At 34.2% G+C, this 21964-nt stretch overlaps 1 protein-coding gene across 2 annotated transcripts in view; it reads right to left on the bottom strand.

Annotated features, from left to right (window-relative positions):
- LOC131853626 (neural-cadherin) overlaps positions 1 to 21137 on the bottom strand; it is a 338875-nt gene extending 317738 nt beyond the window's left edge. For both annotated transcript variants that reach the window (XM_059204595.1, XM_059204594.1), the window contains exons 1-2: positions 21052 to 21137; positions 18505 to 19834 (exon numbers count right to left, since the gene is read on the bottom strand). In XM_059204595.1, the coding sequence (XP_059060578.1) occupies positions 18505 to 19795 (1291 nt within the window). In that variant the 5' untranslated portion in view covers positions 19796 to 19834; positions 21052 to 21137. The remainder of the gene's footprint in view (positions 1 to 18504; positions 19835 to 21051) is intronic.
- Positions 21138 to 21964: the final 827 nt, after the last annotated feature.

Below are 21964 nucleotides of genomic sequence, written 5' to 3'. Positions count from 1 at the left end.
AAACGTGATTCTAAAGCCAGAAGTATGCACGACGTCCGAGCTTGATTTAATAACCAAACGTGTTGAGTTATTAAAATCATCTTCATTTATGATTATAAAATAAACATTTTTTATTCTCCCGCCATCGGGTCGGTCGTTCCCGGCTTAATTATGATATCAAAAGCTGCACCGTCAGCCCGCTTCATCATGCGCACGTGTGGTATCGCTGTCTCTCTCATAACGCAGGTTAGACTGGCCCACGCTGCATCGCAGTCTCCAGCGATTAAACACGTTTCTATGCGCAGTCTCGTATTTTTATGTTGAGATCTATGCTACTCAGCGTCGACCCTAAAAAAACAGTTAGTCGATCCCACTTCTATTTGAACTCTGACGCGACTAGTGTTGAGAACTTATGATGACACGACATAACTGAAATATTACTAACTATATTGTAATAAGAACCATTATCCTCAATTATAAAGATGTTAAAATGATACTGCACTAGGCTCGATCTATCGATCAATGGCGATGCTGTTGGAATGTATACGTGATGTTCCGTGCTCTCTGTCTGTGTCGGAGTCGGTTCACAGCGGAGGGCGTGGGAACGCAGTGCTCAGAAGCGCTGTACACGCAAATGAAGTGCAATTTCGCTAGAGGTTAGGATTGCAGCGAAGATATCGCGGCATTGCAAGTAGGCCGTGGTAGCGATGAGGTACAGACTGTACGGAGTCTTGGTCACGATTGCATTGTTATAAGTAATTTCGTTATTAAATAGCACGCTGCCAATCCAATTAAACAATTTTTTACAGCCCACCAATTTATTAAAAATAAATTAATAAAGTTGCCGCATAAATACATAAATAATATGGATGTTTGGTTGTTTGCCTCACGCGAGCGCTCTGCGGGATATAAATAATCGTTTTGTACAAAATGCATAATAAATGCATTATATGAAACAAGCCAAGTGATACATTTATGAAATTGAACAGCTTTGTTAGTAGAAGGAACAAAAACTATACTACACTGTTGTTTTAAAATAGACTCCAAGAAAAGTTCAGTTACATCGCCCATCAGAGCCGTTGATTAGGGCGAATAATTTATTTAGAAAAATAAAATGTAATTATTTCTGTAATAAAAATAAATATTTAATAAAATTAATATTATTATTTAAAAAAATATTACTAGTCAGTGGACTATTAAAGTCATATTTATTACAACATTAAGCGAAGTGTCGAAGCAAACTTGTCATTGAGTACAGTTGTTCTTTTTATAAGTATATTAGTTTCAGATTATAGATATAAAGTGCATACAAATAAATTATTGTATTTTATTGGTATAGGTGTTAGATGCGACAGCTCATTTCTACAGTAGACTCACACAGTCCATATATTATGAGAGCGGAATTAAACAAATCTGGAAATAATAAAACGTTATCAATACAAATATTCTTCCAAAAAGCTATCTCCAAGATTAAATTTATATGTACGTATGCATACAAGAGCCTTGTTATCTAAAATTACGTTTAAAAAACCATATATATAACCTGTTAAAAGCTAGATTATCATTCATTAAAACGGGTACGTTTTTTAATTACAGATCCGTATTCAAAATTGGACCTGTGCGAAGTCGAGGCCGGCTGCGGTAGAAGAATAATAATACAATAAGAATAATAATAATCCAAAATAATAAACCCCGCGCCATCTAGTCCCAAACTAAGCAGAGTTTGTACTATAACTATTAAACAATGGATCGAAATAAATATTTTTTAAATACATCATCATCATTACATAGTATAAAACAAAGTCGCTGTCCCTATCCCTACATGTATCCTTAAATCAGATCATCAATTCAGTCAGATTAAAATACAATCATAGTTGGTACCTCTGGTGGTGTCAGATTGACCTCCATGCGGTTCACGATACCATCCTGATAAATTTGTCACGATGAGCTAACTGACCTGACATCATACTCATCCTATCACCCCCACTGGCGTCCCGTCAGCGTAAACCGGTAGCGCAGGCGGGTGCATCATTTCATTATCATCGACTAAAAAAAACATACCCGTGAAAGCGTTAGTATAGTGTGAGGGTTCGAACCCGCGAACAGCGGAAGTAAGACGGTATGCTAAACCCCTAGACTACCGAGGCTGTCAACAACAACTATGAGTAATAAACAAACATACACAGGCACTCGACTCAGTTTTCCAGTTATTTATAATAGAAAGCGTTGAAATTATCGGAGCTGTCTTGTAGATACCACGGTCATAAAACGGGATTACTACGTGTCGGGTTAAAGGGTACGGTTGTGATGTTCACACTTATAATAATTTCCTACCATAATCCTAAGAATGTAATCTTATTTCATGTGTTAAAAGACACTACTCACTTTTTATGTAGCAGACGATTTTTATATTAGTGTACTTACTCTAACTACGAGTATATGTGTAGTTGGAGTGTATAGTTTCACTAAAAATAATTATTTAGTTTTTAAAGAAAAAGCACAAAAAGTCATTCACAATAATGAGTATATTAATAACTGTAGATGTCATTACATTAAGTTTTTCTAATAAAGCTGCATACTTATTTTTTTACTTCCACATTTTGACTTCTTATAATAAAGTAATTAATTAATTTTAAAATGTGTTTTATCTTCTAGTTGAACCCTGGAATTCGTGTATCCATGTGCTGATAGAATAACATTGTTTTATATATTTTTTTGTTTGTAAACTAATTGAAATGAAACAAACACCGAATTTATGAGAGTGCTGCCTGAGTTTAATAAATAATGAACAAAATGGGACCTTATTGAATGTAAGTTACTGGTGACATGGTATCGAATAACCAGACTTCGAACTCGACCGTACCTCGTGTGGGACCGATAAATTGAAAAGAAGCAGAAAATTTCTAAGGAGGTCACGTACGTACTTAGATTGCCCAGACAAATAAATTGACGCTCAGTAAAGGACAAAAACAAAAATCGTAAGCTAATTGGAACAGTGCTAGTAACTACTGATGTATTACCTACTTCTAAACCCTTTATAGGACTTAGAGGACGTTTGAGAAAAAACATTAATTGTGACATAACATATGGCTAAGGGTCTAGAAATAATTGCTATTCGAGAATTTCTACATAAATTTCGTGTTAAATCTTGTTATCCATATTTGGACACCAACAATTATTGTCACTTTTTTCGTACTACATACCCATGCCATATTCCGTCTACTAATAAGGCGTGTGAGAAGCCTTTTTAAAAGCTATAAGTAGATGTCTGTCCACAGAATGAACCATCCGTTTTGCGAATACATCAAACCCTAATGTATCTGTCCTATAAATTTACAGTACTACTGCTATATTTATTCTAGAAGTAGATTAGTAAATTTATAGGCAGATGTGAAAAGAAATAGTGATGTTATTATTAACTAACCACTTTAAGTATTTTCAAAAATATTTCTTATATCACGTCATTGTCCGCATCCATTGCAATACAAATATTACGAAATAATGTACATAATTAATTGGAGGAACAAACCTACTGAGATCATAGAATATTATTTTGTAATTAAAAATAATTTAAAATAATGGGTTACTACGACCACAGTAATATAATATTACATACTACGAATATAATTCAAAATATTTTAATGTGTTTATGTTAGAACTGTTTACATCTGTCTATAACGGGTCTGAAGACATTTAATGATTGATCATACCATGACAACCGCAGTCCGTGTCGAACCTCATACACACTTTCGGAATTCGTAGTATAATCACCGAAGACTAATCGGCCAAATAGTCGATGCACGACAACACCATCAACACCCGTTAACTAAAAGTCACTTGCAAAACGAAGCAGTCTATACTTAGTTGGTCACCTTAACGAAAAAATAATTGCATCAATTTAGCGGCCACAAATCCCAAATACCTAAATAACAGGGTTAGGCAGCCATGTTTTCCCAAACGATTAATCATGTAGCTCATGGCGAGCAAAATGAAACAAGCGCGAGTTATTAAAGGGAAACGCGCTCTATAAAATTCGAAGTGATGAATTGGGCATCGGCGGTATAAGTAATTATTGTATGATTCACGCAGCGGAAATAGTAAGCGATTCTTTACGGCTTTTATTCCACATATCATGAATTTTAGCCTATAATTGAAATTCCACCTTCAACATACACAAATAATTTTAGTATTCCTCATAACGTAAACATGCAAATTGTATACCCGCTGCCATTGGGTTTCTGGAAAATTATTACTAAGTTACACGTGCCTATTATATTTTTTCTTCGACCAATATGTATATATACCAAAAATATATTTTATGAATACGATCAATATTATACATACTAAATCTAGAATTAGGATATAGATTGTATCACGATAAACGTGTCAGAAGCGATATCCGATGAAAAGTAGGTATATGTATAGACATGCACGACGCATAAAATATTTTTATGATATTGCCAATGCCTAACAGGTTGTCCAGCTGATGAAATAATTTGTAACAGTCCTGTATAAGCCTATGGACAATATAGAATTTCCCTGAGCACTAATAGTTTGTCACTTCAGAGAACTAAGTTATTGTTTGTAACCTATGTACCTGACAATATGTATTCCTCGTTAGCAGATGTGAGCTCATCGATAATAATATTAAAAATGATAAAATGTGTCTGTCTGATTGTCACATTTTCACAATTAAACAGATTCTATAGAAATTTTTCGTTAATCTGGAATACATATAAAACAAAGTAGACGAAATCGCGGATTAGTCAGTTATTTATACCTAAAACTAAACAATTAGTTTGTTTATTAGTGTCAGAATATTTATTTAAGCAATAAAATTAAATAAAATATATTATATAGCATTATAGAGCAAGATCATAATAAATAAATATAAGGGCAAACTTATCCTGCAGTGATTCTGTTAATTATTACAGCAATAATATCTACGAACGACTTTGTAGGTACATACGATTTCACGCTATACACGCAATCATTCAAATTAACTCCGACGGTCAAATACATAATTTATTGAATTTGTACGAAGCTTGATTACCAAGGGCGACAGGCGTTAGGGCCACAACCACATTATAACCCCCAAATATTTCCCCGGGGCATCAAGGAGCCTACTAATAATTGCACCTACTTCCCAAAGGTGCACTATATCTTAATAAAAACACTGCTTCCCCCTTATATTCTATTCTCCCTGTAATGAATTAATCACTGATTGTCAGTAGCTCTGTTGGCGTATTTTCACAAGAATATATAACTAGTATAATATAAACATAAAGTTGGTATAAATTTATATGTTAATCAAATGTTCAGAACTATTAAAGAAGCATATATACATCTACCTAATTACATGCATAGTTTATTTTCTGTACTAGATTCTGTAAATATGTATATTTACTGTTTTATATAATTTTATAATAAAGAAGTATAAAAAAACCGACTACTAAATACAGTTATTGAAATAAATATTCTCTAAAACTATTAACAATACAATCGATGTTATTATTTAAACCTAAAATTAATTACATTAATACAGATAATAAGAAAAAAAAAAAACATTTATTAATAATTGTCCCGTATCATACCCGCAATAAAATTAAATAAAATATATTATATAGCATTATAAATACTTTTGCACAAATCATAATAAATAAATATACGTGTTTCAGGCCCGACTAATGGAGTCCCGCAGATGAGAAGCAGCAAACGTACTTACGCACGTCGCATCCCACAGCAGGGATCGACTGTTAATTATTACAGCAATAATATCTACGAATAACGAAAACTGTTTGTAGGTTATCAATAAACATAAGAGCATGCCTTTCTTCCTGACACAACAAGTCCATGATGTCTTGGTCCACCGACATATGCATTGATGCTAGTTTCAATATCGCTAGAGTTATTATCTAATAAAGTGCCCAATCATTCAAATTAACTCCGACGGTCAAATACATAATTTATTGAATTTGTACGAAGCCTCATTCACAAATGGTAAAATAAACCCGTCACCATTATAAAATACGAGTGACGAGGTTTAGAGCACCATGCGACAGGAAAGCGTGTCCTGTACTCGACGGATACCAAGACCTCCATGTCGAATAGGCAGAGCTGCCTGTAGCATTATCCAACTTAATATTCAAGATTCCCTCTAAGATATTTTTAATAGAGTTATCAATAGAAGCAACTTCATCGGGAAACAACCAGACCGGAGATGTTCTTAAAATATAAATTAAACGCGGCGTGGACAAACAACTTCGAAAAAGACTTAATGCAACATGTGCTGATAGTTTTAATAAAATTTTCTCTGATTTTAAAATAATATTTTCCCTCTCTTTTAAAGACATAGTAATGGCATCGGAAAAAATAGGGGCTCCAAGAAGAGTGAAATTGGTTTTATCTACCAATTTAATACCCGGTAATAGTCGATGTAATTCACCTAGTGATGTTTGTGCATTACAAAAGAATAGTTCGCATTTTTTTGTGTTTAGTACTAAGCCAATCTCTTTAAATTTGTTAATGATGGTTTGAACATCTTTCAAGACTACATCTACTCCACCTCCAATCGTACCGTCATCCAAATACCATACATTCAAAGGAGATTCAAGAGAAGAAGTAATTTTATGTATAGCGAGACTAAACAACATAGGACCTAACGGATCTCCCTGATGTACTCCGACTTGCGATGAGATCGACGTTGACTCATAAAATAATTTACTATGTTGATAGTAACACTGATAAAGAAATGGATATAGACTCGGAGTACAGTCCTTCACTTCCGATAATATCACATCTCTTTCCAAGCTATTAAAAGCATTCTCAATATCCAACTTTAAAATTATGTTATGGCTTCCACACACCTCTTCGTTATCAGTGAATGATCGTGTAGCGTGAATAGCAGCTTCGGCACCTAAAGCTGTGCCAAAGCCAATCTGATGAGGCTGCAATTTAGAATATATAATAACCCCATTTAGCGACCAAGCGACGGATTACACTTCCAACGGCAATAGGCCTAACGCCTCCGTCTTTTTTTTTAATATATACATATGGTCGTTTTTGATTAAATATTAGTTTATTTATTATGTTAGTTTTTCTAGTTACTAATATATGACCACTGTTTCGAAACACTAAATTCTAGCATAACGAAATATTAAGTGATTATTATTACCTGTCAATGATAAAAAAATTTATGCACTCGTTAAATTTAAAAAGAATATTGGGTTCTGGATCTGGGTATTTAAAACTAGATTTCTGTATTTAAATAAAGTATAAAACATTATTTTTGAAAATATTATTACAGTATCTACTAATATTTTTACTACAATTAGCGTCCTATGTTTGCCATTAACATAATACTATATTTTACAATAACTCTGCGCTTACTAAATTACAAATAAATGGACGATCAAATACCACTTAAAAACTTAAATCGTCCAATCTACGCAGCCATAAATTGCCTAAAAGTTTGTGAATGTAATCGCTTTACGTTTTATACTTTACTGGACAACATAAAATCAATATTTGATTATATGGTTCACGCTACACATTCCCGTCTTTTTACAGCATGATAATACGAATAATATTACTTTATGATCATATTTTATTAATATTCAAATACAACATTCATTGCCATCAATAAATTGTCAAGTGTTCAAATAAGAATTTAATTTAAATTTACTAGACATTAGCGGGCATGACATGCCCATTTTTCCCCAAATGTATTTGAACCCAACGTGGCAGAAAGAAGGCGAGCTTATCGCTGTCTTTCGAATAAATTTATTGCTATATCTACATAGTAATTTACAAACAAAGTTTGAAATATTGCATTTACGCAACATAATGATGAGATAGTAGAAGAACTTGTACAATACCGGCTATAATTACAGGTTGAAATGATGTAGTATTCATATATCTATTCGTAACTGTTGAAAGCAGACGTGACCCCGCGCCCTCCGCTAGTGCAAGCTCACAGCACTAAGCTATTGAGGTGTCCTACTTGACGCCACTTGGTACTAAACCACGTATACTTTAACCATTGTAATGAACAGACACACGCTTTGATTAATCGTATTCTATTCGATACTAATATTATAAATTATGAAAGTCAGTTTTGTTTCCTTTTGTTTGCTTATTTATTTGTTACATCAGGCATCATGCCTTAATAAGGCAAATCGATAGAAAAAAAATCAATAGATTTAACCAACAATTCAAAATTTGACATATATGTAGTATTTGGGGTAGAAAAAATCCCTACTATATTATCCCTATTCATTATGGTAACATGAACGAAATAGAGGGTAAAAGCACTTACTAGAACATATTATGCACTACTGCTTGCATGCTATATGCTTACTTAATATTCCAATGAAAACGATCGATCCAATGTTCCATGTAATGCTCTGACACAATTACAGTATTAATACTTAAAACCGTACAAAATAAGGACAGAAAACTTGTCATATTGCCATCGATTTCATTAGTATGAATTGTAGAGACACACATTTTTACAAAATATTTAATACTAAAATGACTGACTAATAAAAGATTAATTACAAATTTATACAGATTATTTTTATTACAGATTGAATACTTAAACATTAAATGAACGCAGTTTAACTAAAATTAAATATTTACAAATACCACTAAACAATTCTAGTATTTTAATTTACAAAAGACACCAGAATAGTATAGGTAGGTATTGGAATATAATAGCTCGCTAATACAATTCCCACAGCCCAAGTTGGCATTCGAGACGTCTCTTGTAAGTTGTACAGCAGCGTTAAGGGGTGAACTTTAAGCCGTCTGGTACCGACTCTGAATGTCAATCGTAGATCTGAAGGACTCTCAAGTGTCATTGCAAAACTGTATAATGGTATGGAGGGAGCAAGCATACCACAAGGCGAGTGTTTAAACCCCCCCGTTTTAGTGATTTAGCACAATGTAAGACGTACTTTATTTTTTTATAGACCCACTGCTACCTATTATTAGGTGGTAGAGCTTTATACCTTGTTTAGACTATATAATTAAATATTTAATGCCAGCCATTTTGAACGCATGAGAATTTCTAACGGCATCTGAGTCAAATAAATATGTACTCACTAGACCTACAATTTGTCATATCTATTTCTTATATTGTCAGTCTATCTTCGTGTCAAATTTCATTGGAATCCATGCAGCCATTTAATTGTAAAAATGTAACAACAAATATATAGACACACTATCGCATTTATAATATTGGTGTGACGGAATTATAACATAATGGATGTTATAATTCCGAAAAAGAAAAGAAAAGGCAATAAAAAACGTAATGAGATTTGTAACAAAACATAGGGATCGATAGGTATTGTTCAGGTTAACTTTTATTAACAAAACGTTAACAAAGGTGCCAGGGGCATAAAGTAATCTATTTACATATTCGTCTGAAATAAACACAAACAGGGACACAATAAAAGTAAAACTGTAGGGCTTAGATGTTACATTAAACAGGTTGTGTTCTGAAGTAAAAAATACATAGTAATTTGTATCTTTTGAATTGGGTTAACAATGCACACAATAACAATAGAGCAGGAGTACAATGCAATGCATGTTACATTTGAGAATGCGAGGTCAAACAAGCGTTCATTCAGGTTGAACAGACCAACACTTGTTCACGGGATACGCAGAGTCTATGGTGAGAGCAGACAATTAGACAGCAGGTACTACATAGTACAATAATTACGACAGAACATCCGTATTACTGTTATAGTTAACAATGATGTATTGGTAGATTAATTGCTTCGTTTATAGTCGCATGTGTATATTTATTTCATGCTCAATTTAACATGAATTACATAAGAATTGTCTCTGATATAGTAAAAGCGAGACTGTCGACTGTGTGAGAATCGCAGTCGCTGTTTGGTTACCAAACATCAACACTAGGCTTTTAAGCTACATCCGAACCTGTACCTGATGATTCCTCTTTCTGAAACACCCAAATCGAATCCGATTGTTATTGAATGTACACCTATACGATGACAATCATATAGGTATAGATTCAATAACAATCGGAATTTGATCACCAACTGAAAATGTAACGCATCCGATAGCGATGGTCGCGCAATTAAAGTGCTGTTTGTAATATTGAAAAGGCCGTTTTTTATTACATGCATATGTATATAAATACGGTACATACACCAATATACCAATTTTATCATTTTTGTCTGTCCGTCTGTTTGTTCCTCTGAAACGGCACGACCGATTTTGATGAGATTTTTTTTGGCAGGTAGCTTATGTAATAAGTAGTAACTTAGTATACTTTTATTTTAGAAATAATCTTATATTTTAGAGAGAAAAAAAGTTTCATTCCATGCGGACGAAGTCGCGAGAACAGTTAGTCGTAAATATAGAGAATATATCATTACGAACGACAACTCAAGCAGAATTCAAAGATTGCCTAGAATAAATTGCAGTTAAAAGACCCAGACCTGAATAATCAAAAGAGGTTTAATCAAATTCATATAACTAGTTCACAGTATCAAATGGTTAGGCACTTTATTATATGGCAAGTAAATCGTGATCTCTCACGTCAGTTGAGCATGTAAACGCATTGCGGCTGCTCCACCGTTTACGAAGACGAGCAAATGACCGCAATCAAATCACAATCAGAGTGAAAGCCTATAAATGGGCACTCCAGCGCCTGCTATGTTTACTATGAGTTAGTTCTAATTATAGGAGAGAGGTGCAACATCTAACATCACTGACGAGTCACGACCCACGAACATAGATCATTGTTTCAGATATGACGAGTTATTGATGATCGATCTACTAAATAAATTCATATATTCCTCTCGCAACTGTCTTATAACTTAATATAAGAAATGTATTTGTACTCATATTCGAAATAATATTTCGTTCTCGCTAAACAAGAATTGCAATAATTTTAAATAGGATATTTGGCTCTTTTTTTTTACTGAAAGCATCCTCCATAGACCCTCCCGTTGAGGGTGACCGAGGGTGGTGGAGTGTGGAATTCTTATCCACTAAAAAACTTAATGTAGGTATGCCTCGAGGCGCCATGGTGTGCCGAGGTCATGGGGTCGCGTTTGTTGTTGTATGACTTTATATCTCTTAATATTTTGCTATATCATATAATATTCTTGTAACATTATCTGTGGCTATTCAATCAAATTGATTATATTAATTTGCTATTTGTCAAGAGCCTAAATAAATTTGGTAGTAAAAATCAATAGATAATCACACTACAACTACCCATTGAGATGAATAATAATCCAATATACTACTCAATTCATAGAATCAACACTATAATCAGAATCTAATTTCTAAACGAATACCTACTTTATTTCTTTCAATAGAAAATTTAATAAACAAGATCAGCTCATTATACACACAACAATAGGTACCTACTACGTAGGTAGTTAGTCATCAATAAAATCAAATGGAATAGACTTAACTAACCATTGAACTGAAAATCATAACAAATACACAAGATTACAAATAACCATTGCAATATAATCAATGAATATTGTTTGATTAACTAGAGATACATCCTCATTTAAACGAACGTAAAAGCAAAACATCAAGAGGCCAGATGCTGTATCTGGGGGGTCATGCATAGGAAGTGCTCGTACGTAATTGTAGCTAGTGGACAATGAGGGGAATTGGCCAGTGCGCCGATTGTTGTGCGACCGACACCCGCACCCATTGCCATTGATTGGATGAATGAGTGAAGTTAACAAACAATACCCGACTAACGGCCTGGAACCAGTACGTGATGCTCGGCCAGTATTGTCACTTATTTTTTATACCGTAATTCGACCACATGTAATGCTAATAGTTTTTTACCCGAATATCAAATCATATACAGCGTTAGTCATAAAGATTAGCTGGAAATACATGTTACACGTTCAACTAAAACAAATTTACAAAACGGAAATTGTATTGAAGTGTATTAAAATTTTTATACTTTATTAATAGTGAATGCGTGCAGTTTCTTGTTCGTTCATACTTTTTTCATATTTTTAATCACTATTACCACTGTCACTTGGTATTATATACACTTTAAAATTAACTGTACATAGCCTCTACAACCCACCTACACTTGCAAGTTTACTACGACCTTTTTAACACAACTTTATTCGATTACTGCTATATGCGTGGGAAAAAGCATAAAATAAATATGATAGCAAGAACACTCGTTTTATTTTTGCCATGTAGTACATATAATACATAACCGTATGATTTTACAGTAATGCTAATTTGTAGGTATAACTATACGAGCTTGTAAAAATGTCCCTAAAAGCATCTAAAAGAGCTGACGTCATCAAATCTTTATACATTTTTAAGCATGTAGGTCTTTTACATTTGGAATAAGTTAATTTTCTATGTAGTTAGCTGTGAATAGCTAACAAGAAACTCGGTTTTCTGATTAAAATATAGATAAGACAACTAAGAACGACAAACAAATTGGCAAACGAATTGATTAAAATCTGTAAAATCATCTCACATAAATGGATACAGTACCGTGGTCTGTACAAACAAAATATAGCTACTCCATAGCGCATAGTACAACACAGGTTTTGCCAATCCTGAAAATGTGTATATTGCTTATGTGTTTTTATTTGTACTGACTATCTTACACTTCGGACAACAATAACACATTTTGTTGTTTCAGGATAAATAAGACTTTAATCCCCACATTTCAGTCCTAAACCCCTCCTAAGAAACATGGAGAAGTAATATGGGCATAACTACGCGAGTGAAATACGCAAACAAACAAAATTCTACAGGAGTCATCATATGTAAAATTTAAACGTCATCAAATGTAATTCCTAATATTCATGATGACAATCTCTTATCGCCGGTCAAATTCGGATGTGCCAATTTTAATACGACAGGCCCACTAGATCGCGTCACACCACCTACTCCGCTCCACATTCAATATGTTTCGCGCAGTCACCATTTTATTACTTAGGTCATACATAATAATAATGTCTGTATTTTTAAAACACTCGTGATCCTGTCCTGTCTCTGTCGAAAATTATTTAATGTTTGTTACTCAGTATCGTGTAAGACTTAAATGTTACTACATTGGGTTTGGTAACACCAACAATGTTCTAATTCGGACGATGAGTGGGAAATTTTATTACATCGTAATAGTCAAATATGTCATTAAAATAATGAAAACAAACTTGTACGTACGGAACTAACCGTGAACTATTCACTGTCGTTATAAGTAAAAACAATATACATTTGTATTATTAAGACATTTTTGTATACAAAACTTCAAATAATTTTTCTTTACTTAGTCCAATTAATTAGATATAACATAAAAAGCCCACATTGTCATTAAAAAGATAATTTCACTTTCTCAAGTAACAAAATACAGGCAAACGACGTAAATAATATTTATTTATAAAACACTGAACAATTTTGACCAAGGTAATAATAGCTTTACAAACTTGTGAGTTGTTTAAAGTTAATGTCATAGTGGTTAACCAACAATTTGATAACAGTTGTAGTTTAGCTGCAGCAATTTCTTTGCGTAAGTGAGACAACCACATTACATTGCTTTGAGAACATATTCAATTCTCAAGTCAAAGTAATCCAATAAAAATAATAGTGTCCGATTGTGTTCACAAATATTTCTATTATGATAATATACTCATTGTGATTACTCCATCTATAACGCTTTTTTGCGTTGAAAGAACATTGTGACCTTCCAAATATTCGATATAGTACCATATTATATAACTATCCGGCTCATAAGACTTCAGATATTGTATCCAAAGTTTGAATTCACTAGAACTTTGTGTAACGAGTTAAATTTCCGACAATCTCTTAGAAAACACACACGGAAAACTTTCAACAGACTTAGATAACCAAAAACTGCGAATAGTTCGACTGAGCTTTGTTTATTCAATATACAACAATAAATTTATTTTACTTTGATTCTTGTAAACATTCTAATTATTGCAGAAAAGTTTTATAGGATAACATATGCTATATGATGAAAAACTGTTCTTAATCGAATCTGTTTCTCTAAATAACGCATTCCAATAGGCCGTATTTGCATAAATACACACCTGTCAAAACGAAATTTAATTATATCATAGACCATAATACCTACTTTAGAAGTGAGTGGACGACCACATGCCACGACAAGCTGACTACCGGTATACCACGTAGCAGAATTAAAGTCAAACAGAAATAAAAAACATTTAAACAACTGTAAAAAAGGTTTTTACCTTTGCAATCCAAGTCAACAGTTTTTTACCATCAGCTACAGTTATCCAAAATGAGTAAGTAGATAGTGATATCGGTAGTGAAAAAGTCATAATATGTATTTATTAGTGCGTAAAATTGATGCTTTCGTTGCAAAAAGGTGTATCATTGATTTATGGTATGGTAACATTATAAAAACAATCGTATTGATATTTAAAAGTATATACAGATCGTATCTGTATACTTTATATATGAGCTAGAAATAACCCTGTACTTTGGATAATACTGCTTATAGGTAAAGTAAATAATTCTGTGGATTTAGTACATTAAATGTAATGTGTACTCACAAAAGAAACAAAAATGTATCATTATTTAGATTATCAATGAATGCAACAAAGCATAATATAGCAACTATATACTCAGATGAATGAGTTCCCCAACAACACTCTATAAAGCTTTTGTGTTGTCACCGTATTTGTAGCTCAAAGAGCAACGCTGCTAGAACAGAACGGAATTAATTTGCCAATAGAGCACGCCTTCAAGTAGACAAAGGTGCTTTGACGAGCGTCTCTCGAAAATCCCGGTGCAACGCTTAAAATTGTTACAGCTCAGTGTAGTAAGAGTCGCCTTCTTCTCTACTTTTTAACATTTCTTAATAATATTAAAGGGCTACAGTAAACAGTAATAATCAGTGTAACATGACGTAAACAAAATATTTATATTTGTATCTAAAGAACTGACGATCCAAAACAAAACTTATAAGAACTCGCTTGTTCATTATTACCTATCTATGTCTCTATCCTCGTAATAATGATAATGATTAGATTTCCGAGAGGTGCGGGACGTTCAACGGTGCCTTGGGCTCGGGTATGGCCACCCACCACGGGCGCTGCCTACCCAGAATGTTGTAATTAAACAACACTAGTTTCGATTTATTTTGATAATACACGCGCTCGATAACACAGAGTCGAACCACGATTTACTCTTCTGATGCACTAGAAATATTTGTGTTTCCTTTTTAATAATTGTTTATTGATAACGCCTTTCATATCTGAACACTTACTAGTAGTTAACAACAACGAAAACTTTAATTTTCGTTGATTACTGCATTTGGGCTGCATCTATTATTGTTTAACATTTGATTTCACTTGTTAATTCAGTAGGTATAAATGGTTGCAATAGCTTTCGTAGTAGGTAATTTTGTTATCTTACTCGTATTTATTTTCAGAAACTGGTTTCTATAAAAGATGCTTGAGATTCACGTAGAAAGAGTACTAGAAGTCCAAATATTAGGTGCTTACATCATACATACTCGTATGTATACTACCGTTTTATTTACAACCAGTGATTATGTTTTTAAATAAGACAATTAGGACCACAACGCAGACAGTGGTACAATTGTAGTAATATAGTAAAAAAATTTATAAAATCAGTAGCAAATAAACTACACCTACTTAACCACGCCCACGACTTCATACGCGTGTTATTCGAAGTAGCAATAGATTTCTTTGTAAACCTATTCGGATAAAAGCTTGCAATACGAAAATGCTTGAAACGGCATGCGAATAGGTTTCTATTTCAGAGGTTAGCGTGCACAAATAGACAGAAATCTAAAACCATCAAATAGTATAATGTTAAAAAATCATTTTATTATGTTATTTATCTATTGAAAGACTATACGGCTTTGAATAAGCTATAAAACTACAACTATGGCATTCCACACCCACATAGTAAAGGAGCGGTCGTATTACTAATTGTCATCGTGTGATCAGATGAAGCGTCAAGCGGCAGGATAGCAGCGTGCGGCCAGGCGACCGTGCGACAGGTCCCCGATTATCAACGCATTCTGCACGGTGTCAACCTGTCGCCTACTATTACAATGATTGTGACTGGTGGAAATGCCACTTGCAGCAATGATGCCTTTCGATGCACTTTTGATAACGTAATCATAATTTAATGTATAAAGTTACCTATCGAATTAGAAAAATACTTTCTATATTTTCCAGCCCAAGGTTCAATTCGATTTTTAAGTTATTTAACTTTACGATATTATATTATATACTTTAGGAGTCAAACAAAATGACAATTATTTATTGTATAACCATGAATTTATCATCTTGACACCTATGCTTGTACAAAAATTTTATACGCTCCATGATTAATATGTTATATCCATAATATATGCTGATTTTTTTCGTATGCAATTCCCCTCCCCTTGTTCCTTTGACTTTGACTGTGCCTAGCGCTTTTACTTCCGTAACAAGCTGCCAATTCTTCCTTCGTCTCTCAAAGTGAACCGTATTTCTGCTCGTTATGCCTAATGCAATTTCCAATATCCTTGATCTCCTGATTTTTACTTTTAAAAATTAGTTTTGTTTGTTTCTTATCCGTAAAATTTTGTCTTATCCCTTTAAATATACACTTCTGTTCTTCCCTTTCAATTACATAAACATTTCTGCGCTCTGTCACATTAACTCTCTATTCAATGCTGTAAAAGTAGCAAAATAATTTACAAACCAGTACGTAGATGTGATTGTGCCGCACTAGAAACAATATAAAGGGATCCATTAGAACTCAGTAATTTGAGTGATATATGAAGAAATAACAATTATCATCTAACTATCAGATCAGATCATTTGGTTGCGGTCGTGATGGGAATGTTCGTTCGATCCTCGTGACAGCAGCGTTTGGGACTTGTCGCTATCCAGTCATGGTCTATTGCGCGATTCGATCCGACAGGTGTATGAACTACGGACCTCTATCGGAAAGCGCCTATTAGATATTTAATGATTTACACATTCAGAAACATTGTGGATATTTGTTATTATTACATTCGGAGAAATTAGGCGAAAAATCAGTACCTACACAGTGAAAAACTGTGTTACTTTTTTATCTAAGCATTTGAAAATTTTTATACTTGATAATTATATCTTTAATTTTTGGTTATTAACTTTAAATTAATTAAAGTACTTCCCATATAAGATATATTTTCATTTTAGATAAGTATACATGTACCTAATTTTATACCACTTTTACCTGTATTAACATGTAAGATACAAACATGCTACTTGAACCTCTTTGCTTACCCTATAAGTTCGCGTAATCATATAGATTAATAGAGTAAAGGAATATAGTAAGCCAGAAATTTATAGCATCTTAGATAAAGTGCAATTATATAAATTGGTCGTATCGTGACCCGCGGCGTGTCGGGTATTAAAGTTTCGACCGCGAAAGGGATGCACGCTTCTCACACATCCGACCTCCCATAATTTTGATGAAGCTTCGTATAATATATTAATAACGCAGGAGTCAAAATATCTGTACATACTGAGAGGATTCATAGCAATGACTCTCTAGTTTTATGTTACATCGTCTCTAGAAATGCAACAGATTTTATTAGTTTTGCAATTAAATAGTTATTGGCATAATTTAAAATTTCGTTACATTATATTTGAACAGACTATTGTTTGATATTTATATCATAGATATCTTCACAAATTCCTTATTAATCTAAGCTCTAACAAAACCAAACTTCCTAAAGTGACTGAAACTAAATTTTCAGTAATTAAATTGAAGTTATTAATATCAGTGTAATATTTCAGAAATTCTAAATTGTTATCTATAAAATCTGATAAAACTACGAATTTATAAATACCTATCAAATAAGTTATTCTCAACGCAGCTGGACGCATCACAGTACAAAGTTAAAAACAATGTGTATTCGGCCTATTCTCTCCCTGTCATTATCCCAATCCACCCTCGATTGAGACGTTAGTAGATTATGACTTAATACACATCGACAAAAACTAAGCACAGCGTAGGGGCAAAAAAACGTAAAAATAATGTAACTTGGGACGATTTGCTGCGCATTGGGTCGCCGGTCGCGGCATCTTATTGTTAAGTTTTTTAGATATGTTGATGTTTATATGGTAGATACGTAATGTCTTTTAGTTAACTATAATTCATAAATTGACATTGTATGATCGAATCTAAAAACTATTGTAACAATGTATTTAGATTTGTTTAGTCATACATATTTTTTAGTATGATTTCAATTATCTAAAATAGAAGCAGTAACGACATCTTTGAGAAAATATTTGAAATTTTTTTATATTAATATACATATAAGTACCTACAATTCTTAGAAATAAGATATTAAGTACTTATACATTTAGGTAGGTAGGTGAAGATCTATGAAGATGTTTTTGGATATTATAGGAATTTTGTAATAGGACTTTTAGCTTATTATAACATTTATTAAAAAACAAAATTCATGTAAATAATTTGTAGTGGACTTACCTCCGTTTCCAGCATTGGTAATTGTAACCCAAAAGTCGATGGTCTTCTCAGGTCCTAACTCCTCATAGTCCCACTTCTTTTTAACTTTCACAACACCACTAGGCTCAACGGTAACCCACGGATTCTCGTCCCGTATTTTAAAAGTCTCACGATCAGTTTCCTTTTCCAACGTAAACACTGCACGGCCTTCCACCTCGCCATCAGCTTCAGTAAACTCTATACGCTTTGTGGGTCGAACTGCACGAGTCACACGACGCTTCTCGCGATGAAGCATAGGAAGGCCTCTTCGATCACGGACAACGAACTCAAGAAACACACGCGCAGGTCGGCTTGTACGCGGCGGGGAGCCTGTATCATGAGCAAGTATTCGCAATTCTGCTTCATGACTGTCAGGTTCACCTACTAATATCAGTGCCCCAGTTTGAGGCACTATAACTACAAGATTACTAGGATTCTTCAGAGAATAGTAAACACGATCACCATCTGCATCAAATGCATGAACCTTGCCAATACTTGAAAATCTTTGCCAGCGTGTTGTTCCATTGGGTCCATTTTCATCCGGAGTACCATTTACAGCAAAATAATATATACTCTGCTCAAAAATTGGTTCATGATCATTTTCATTTGTCACTTCTATTCGAATAGGAAGATTTGCCTTGTTAGCTCCGTGAATGTCCGTGGCTTGAACAACCAGATTATAAGATCGTTTTGTCTCAGCGTCTAAAGGACGTGTAGCAATTATTTCTACATCTCCTTCTGTAATAACTGATCTTACTGAGGGAATAGATACATGTTTAGTTTTCTCGCGTAGAGAAAAGACTGATTCATCGTTGCCTTTAATAATTTTATAAGCTATTGGACCAACAGTAAGAAGAGCTGTGGCTCGTATAGCTGGTAAATCGACAACAGTCCCGGCTGGGGCATTTTCAGGAATATCTCCCTGTAAACCATCAGTTGTGGGAAAATGAATCATTCGCCGACGATCCATTACCAGGAGATGGATAGAGTGAGCCGAGCTGCTGTATGGAGTTTGTTCCAATACGGCAAGATTCAGTGGTTGATCTAAAAGTGGTGAGAGATCAGCAGTAGTCATTAGTAGCCCATCATCTAGTAGAGCAAAGTAGGAGGCATATTGTGGATCAAGTAATGTATAACGAGAATGATTCCCGACGAAATGTCGAACCGCGTGGCCGGGACGAACGTCGTGTGGCAGCAGGGTGAGCGCGCGCGTCTGCAAGACCACGCTCAGGGCGCAGAGCAGAGCTCCGCCCGCTAGCACTGTGCGTGCCATCACTCTTAGTTGGACCTCACTTAACGTAAGATATCATACCTACAAAATAAACGATTTATTTATTTATGTCCTAGTATCTAACTACATAAAGGTCAAATGTCAACACGCCAATCAACTTAGTTCAGATGACAAAATTTAAAGATATTTTTAATTACCTAATATTAATAAATAGATCTCTAGTATGCAGTGAACAGAATATGTCGCAACACCTCAATTAATGAATTACAGAATACTTTTTAGCTAAATATAACCTATTATTCTCACACAGAAAATGGGTTGTAATATGTTTTTATCTGTCTGATAAAGATGATATCGTAGCTGCACCACAATTTCTTCACAAGATTTCTGTGTATATATAATATGTTATGTAAACATGCTATTTACTGTGTTAATAACATATGTATAAATTATTCCATTAGATAGATAGACCATTAGATATATATGTAGGTCTCTGCTAAATCTTCTATGGTGTCATCCTTGGGTTTTCAATACCATCACTAGGTTAGTACCAGAAAATATTGGTCAAATATCACAGAGAAATAACTGGGTCAAAGCTTTGATTGAGAACGATCAAAGATAGCGGTGCATAGTAAATAGCAACATCGCAATCATGTGTGATGTGACGGGAGGAGGACGAAAGCGTCTTCGATGGCGGTGGCGGCGGTGGCGGCGACGGCGGGATGGATCGGCGTAGGGCGGCGAGCGCAGAGCGCACACATGGGGAGCTTTATTTAGGCGGCAGGCGGCGACGCCGGCGTCTCGCGGCTCGACGCACCGCCGATCAATACCCCCGTGCGCCGCCGCGCGCTGTCCACCCGCTGAGCTAATTTCAACTCTATATACACAACCGCTCACGACACACCATGAAATATTCACACTCTTATTTTACTGAATAAAAGCTTGCACTATTTCTGAATTACCGTTCACAATATCACACTTCTCACAAATTCACGAGACATCTAATCTGATTTGGCTAAATATAACACAGAATTTTATAGGCGACAATCAAAACAAGAATTTATAGTTGATAAAATCCGCATATTCTCACTACATTCACAAAGATAATTTAAATTTGTTGATTTCCAATTAACAATTGACTGATAATTTTGTCATCCAAACTAAGCGGTAAACATGTGATTCGAATGTAAACAAAATACATAGATTTAAACAATTGATAAGAACTTTCCGAGTTTTATTTTTATAAGGATGTAACATTGTTTATAACATTCCTAATCGGTTTCCAAATGAATACGTACTTTATAGTAATGAATTCGTTTTATATCGATATCGAAGCGTTTGACAGATGCGCGCCGACAAATATCGTACAGTCCATCTACCGCGACGTCTGAATACGACTGGTTGTAAACGGGCGCGCGCGCGTCGCGCGTATCGTATCGAACGAACACACTCCGTTCTGCTGCCCCCGCCGCCACCGCCCTCGTAGTCACCCCTGTCCCGGCTACATACCTACTTACAGAGCTTCGACACTACCCCTGCAAAGCTGCATGCACTCCCCTTTTCTTTCTGCAGTAGATTGAATAGGCGCTAGATATTTTAACCGACTTCAAATAGGAGGTTCTTAAACCCACTGTATTTGTTTTCGTTATTATTATATAGGAGTAAACAATATCTTCCCCACTTTACATTTACTATCAATTTTATTTAATACTACTGCAATGTATGGTATTTTCTTAGTCAGTAATCGTGATAATTTTCTCACGCCTGTAATCGCTCTTTTTTTTATAAATTCCTAAAGTATATAATCTGTATAAATGGACATTAGGTAAATACTTGGTATCCATTTGTGCAAAATTTATCTTGAAGCTTTATATACAAATACGATTGAAAAAATATTATCTTATGGTTTATTCTATGATAATACCATGGTATATACACTGAAGTGTTTGTAACAATTTTAAAACATCATAACTGTTTATATATTGATACATTCGTTACAGATTACAAACATAGATAAACAATATTTTTTTATTAAAATTGTCTCTTTATATGTTTTTACCTATTATTAATTAAAATATGGGTACCTATTTGACAAAATTATTTATACAAACTGCCACTTTGTAGTCATAAATAGACATTTTAAAGTTTCGCCGGAAAGGTCAAGGAAAAGGATATTCCTGTTTGCCAGAAATACCTTTAGTGAAAAGATAT

Source organism: Achroia grisella, unplaced genomic scaffold (assembly GCF_030625045.1).
Source record: "Achroia grisella isolate CSIRO2021 unplaced genomic scaffold, CSIRO_AGI_Agris_v1 utg903, whole genome shotgun sequence".
NCBI classification, from domain to species: domain Eukaryota; kingdom Metazoa; phylum Arthropoda; class Insecta; order Lepidoptera; family Pyralidae; genus Achroia; species Achroia grisella.
This window is presented reverse-complemented; position numbering and strand designations above follow the sequence as displayed.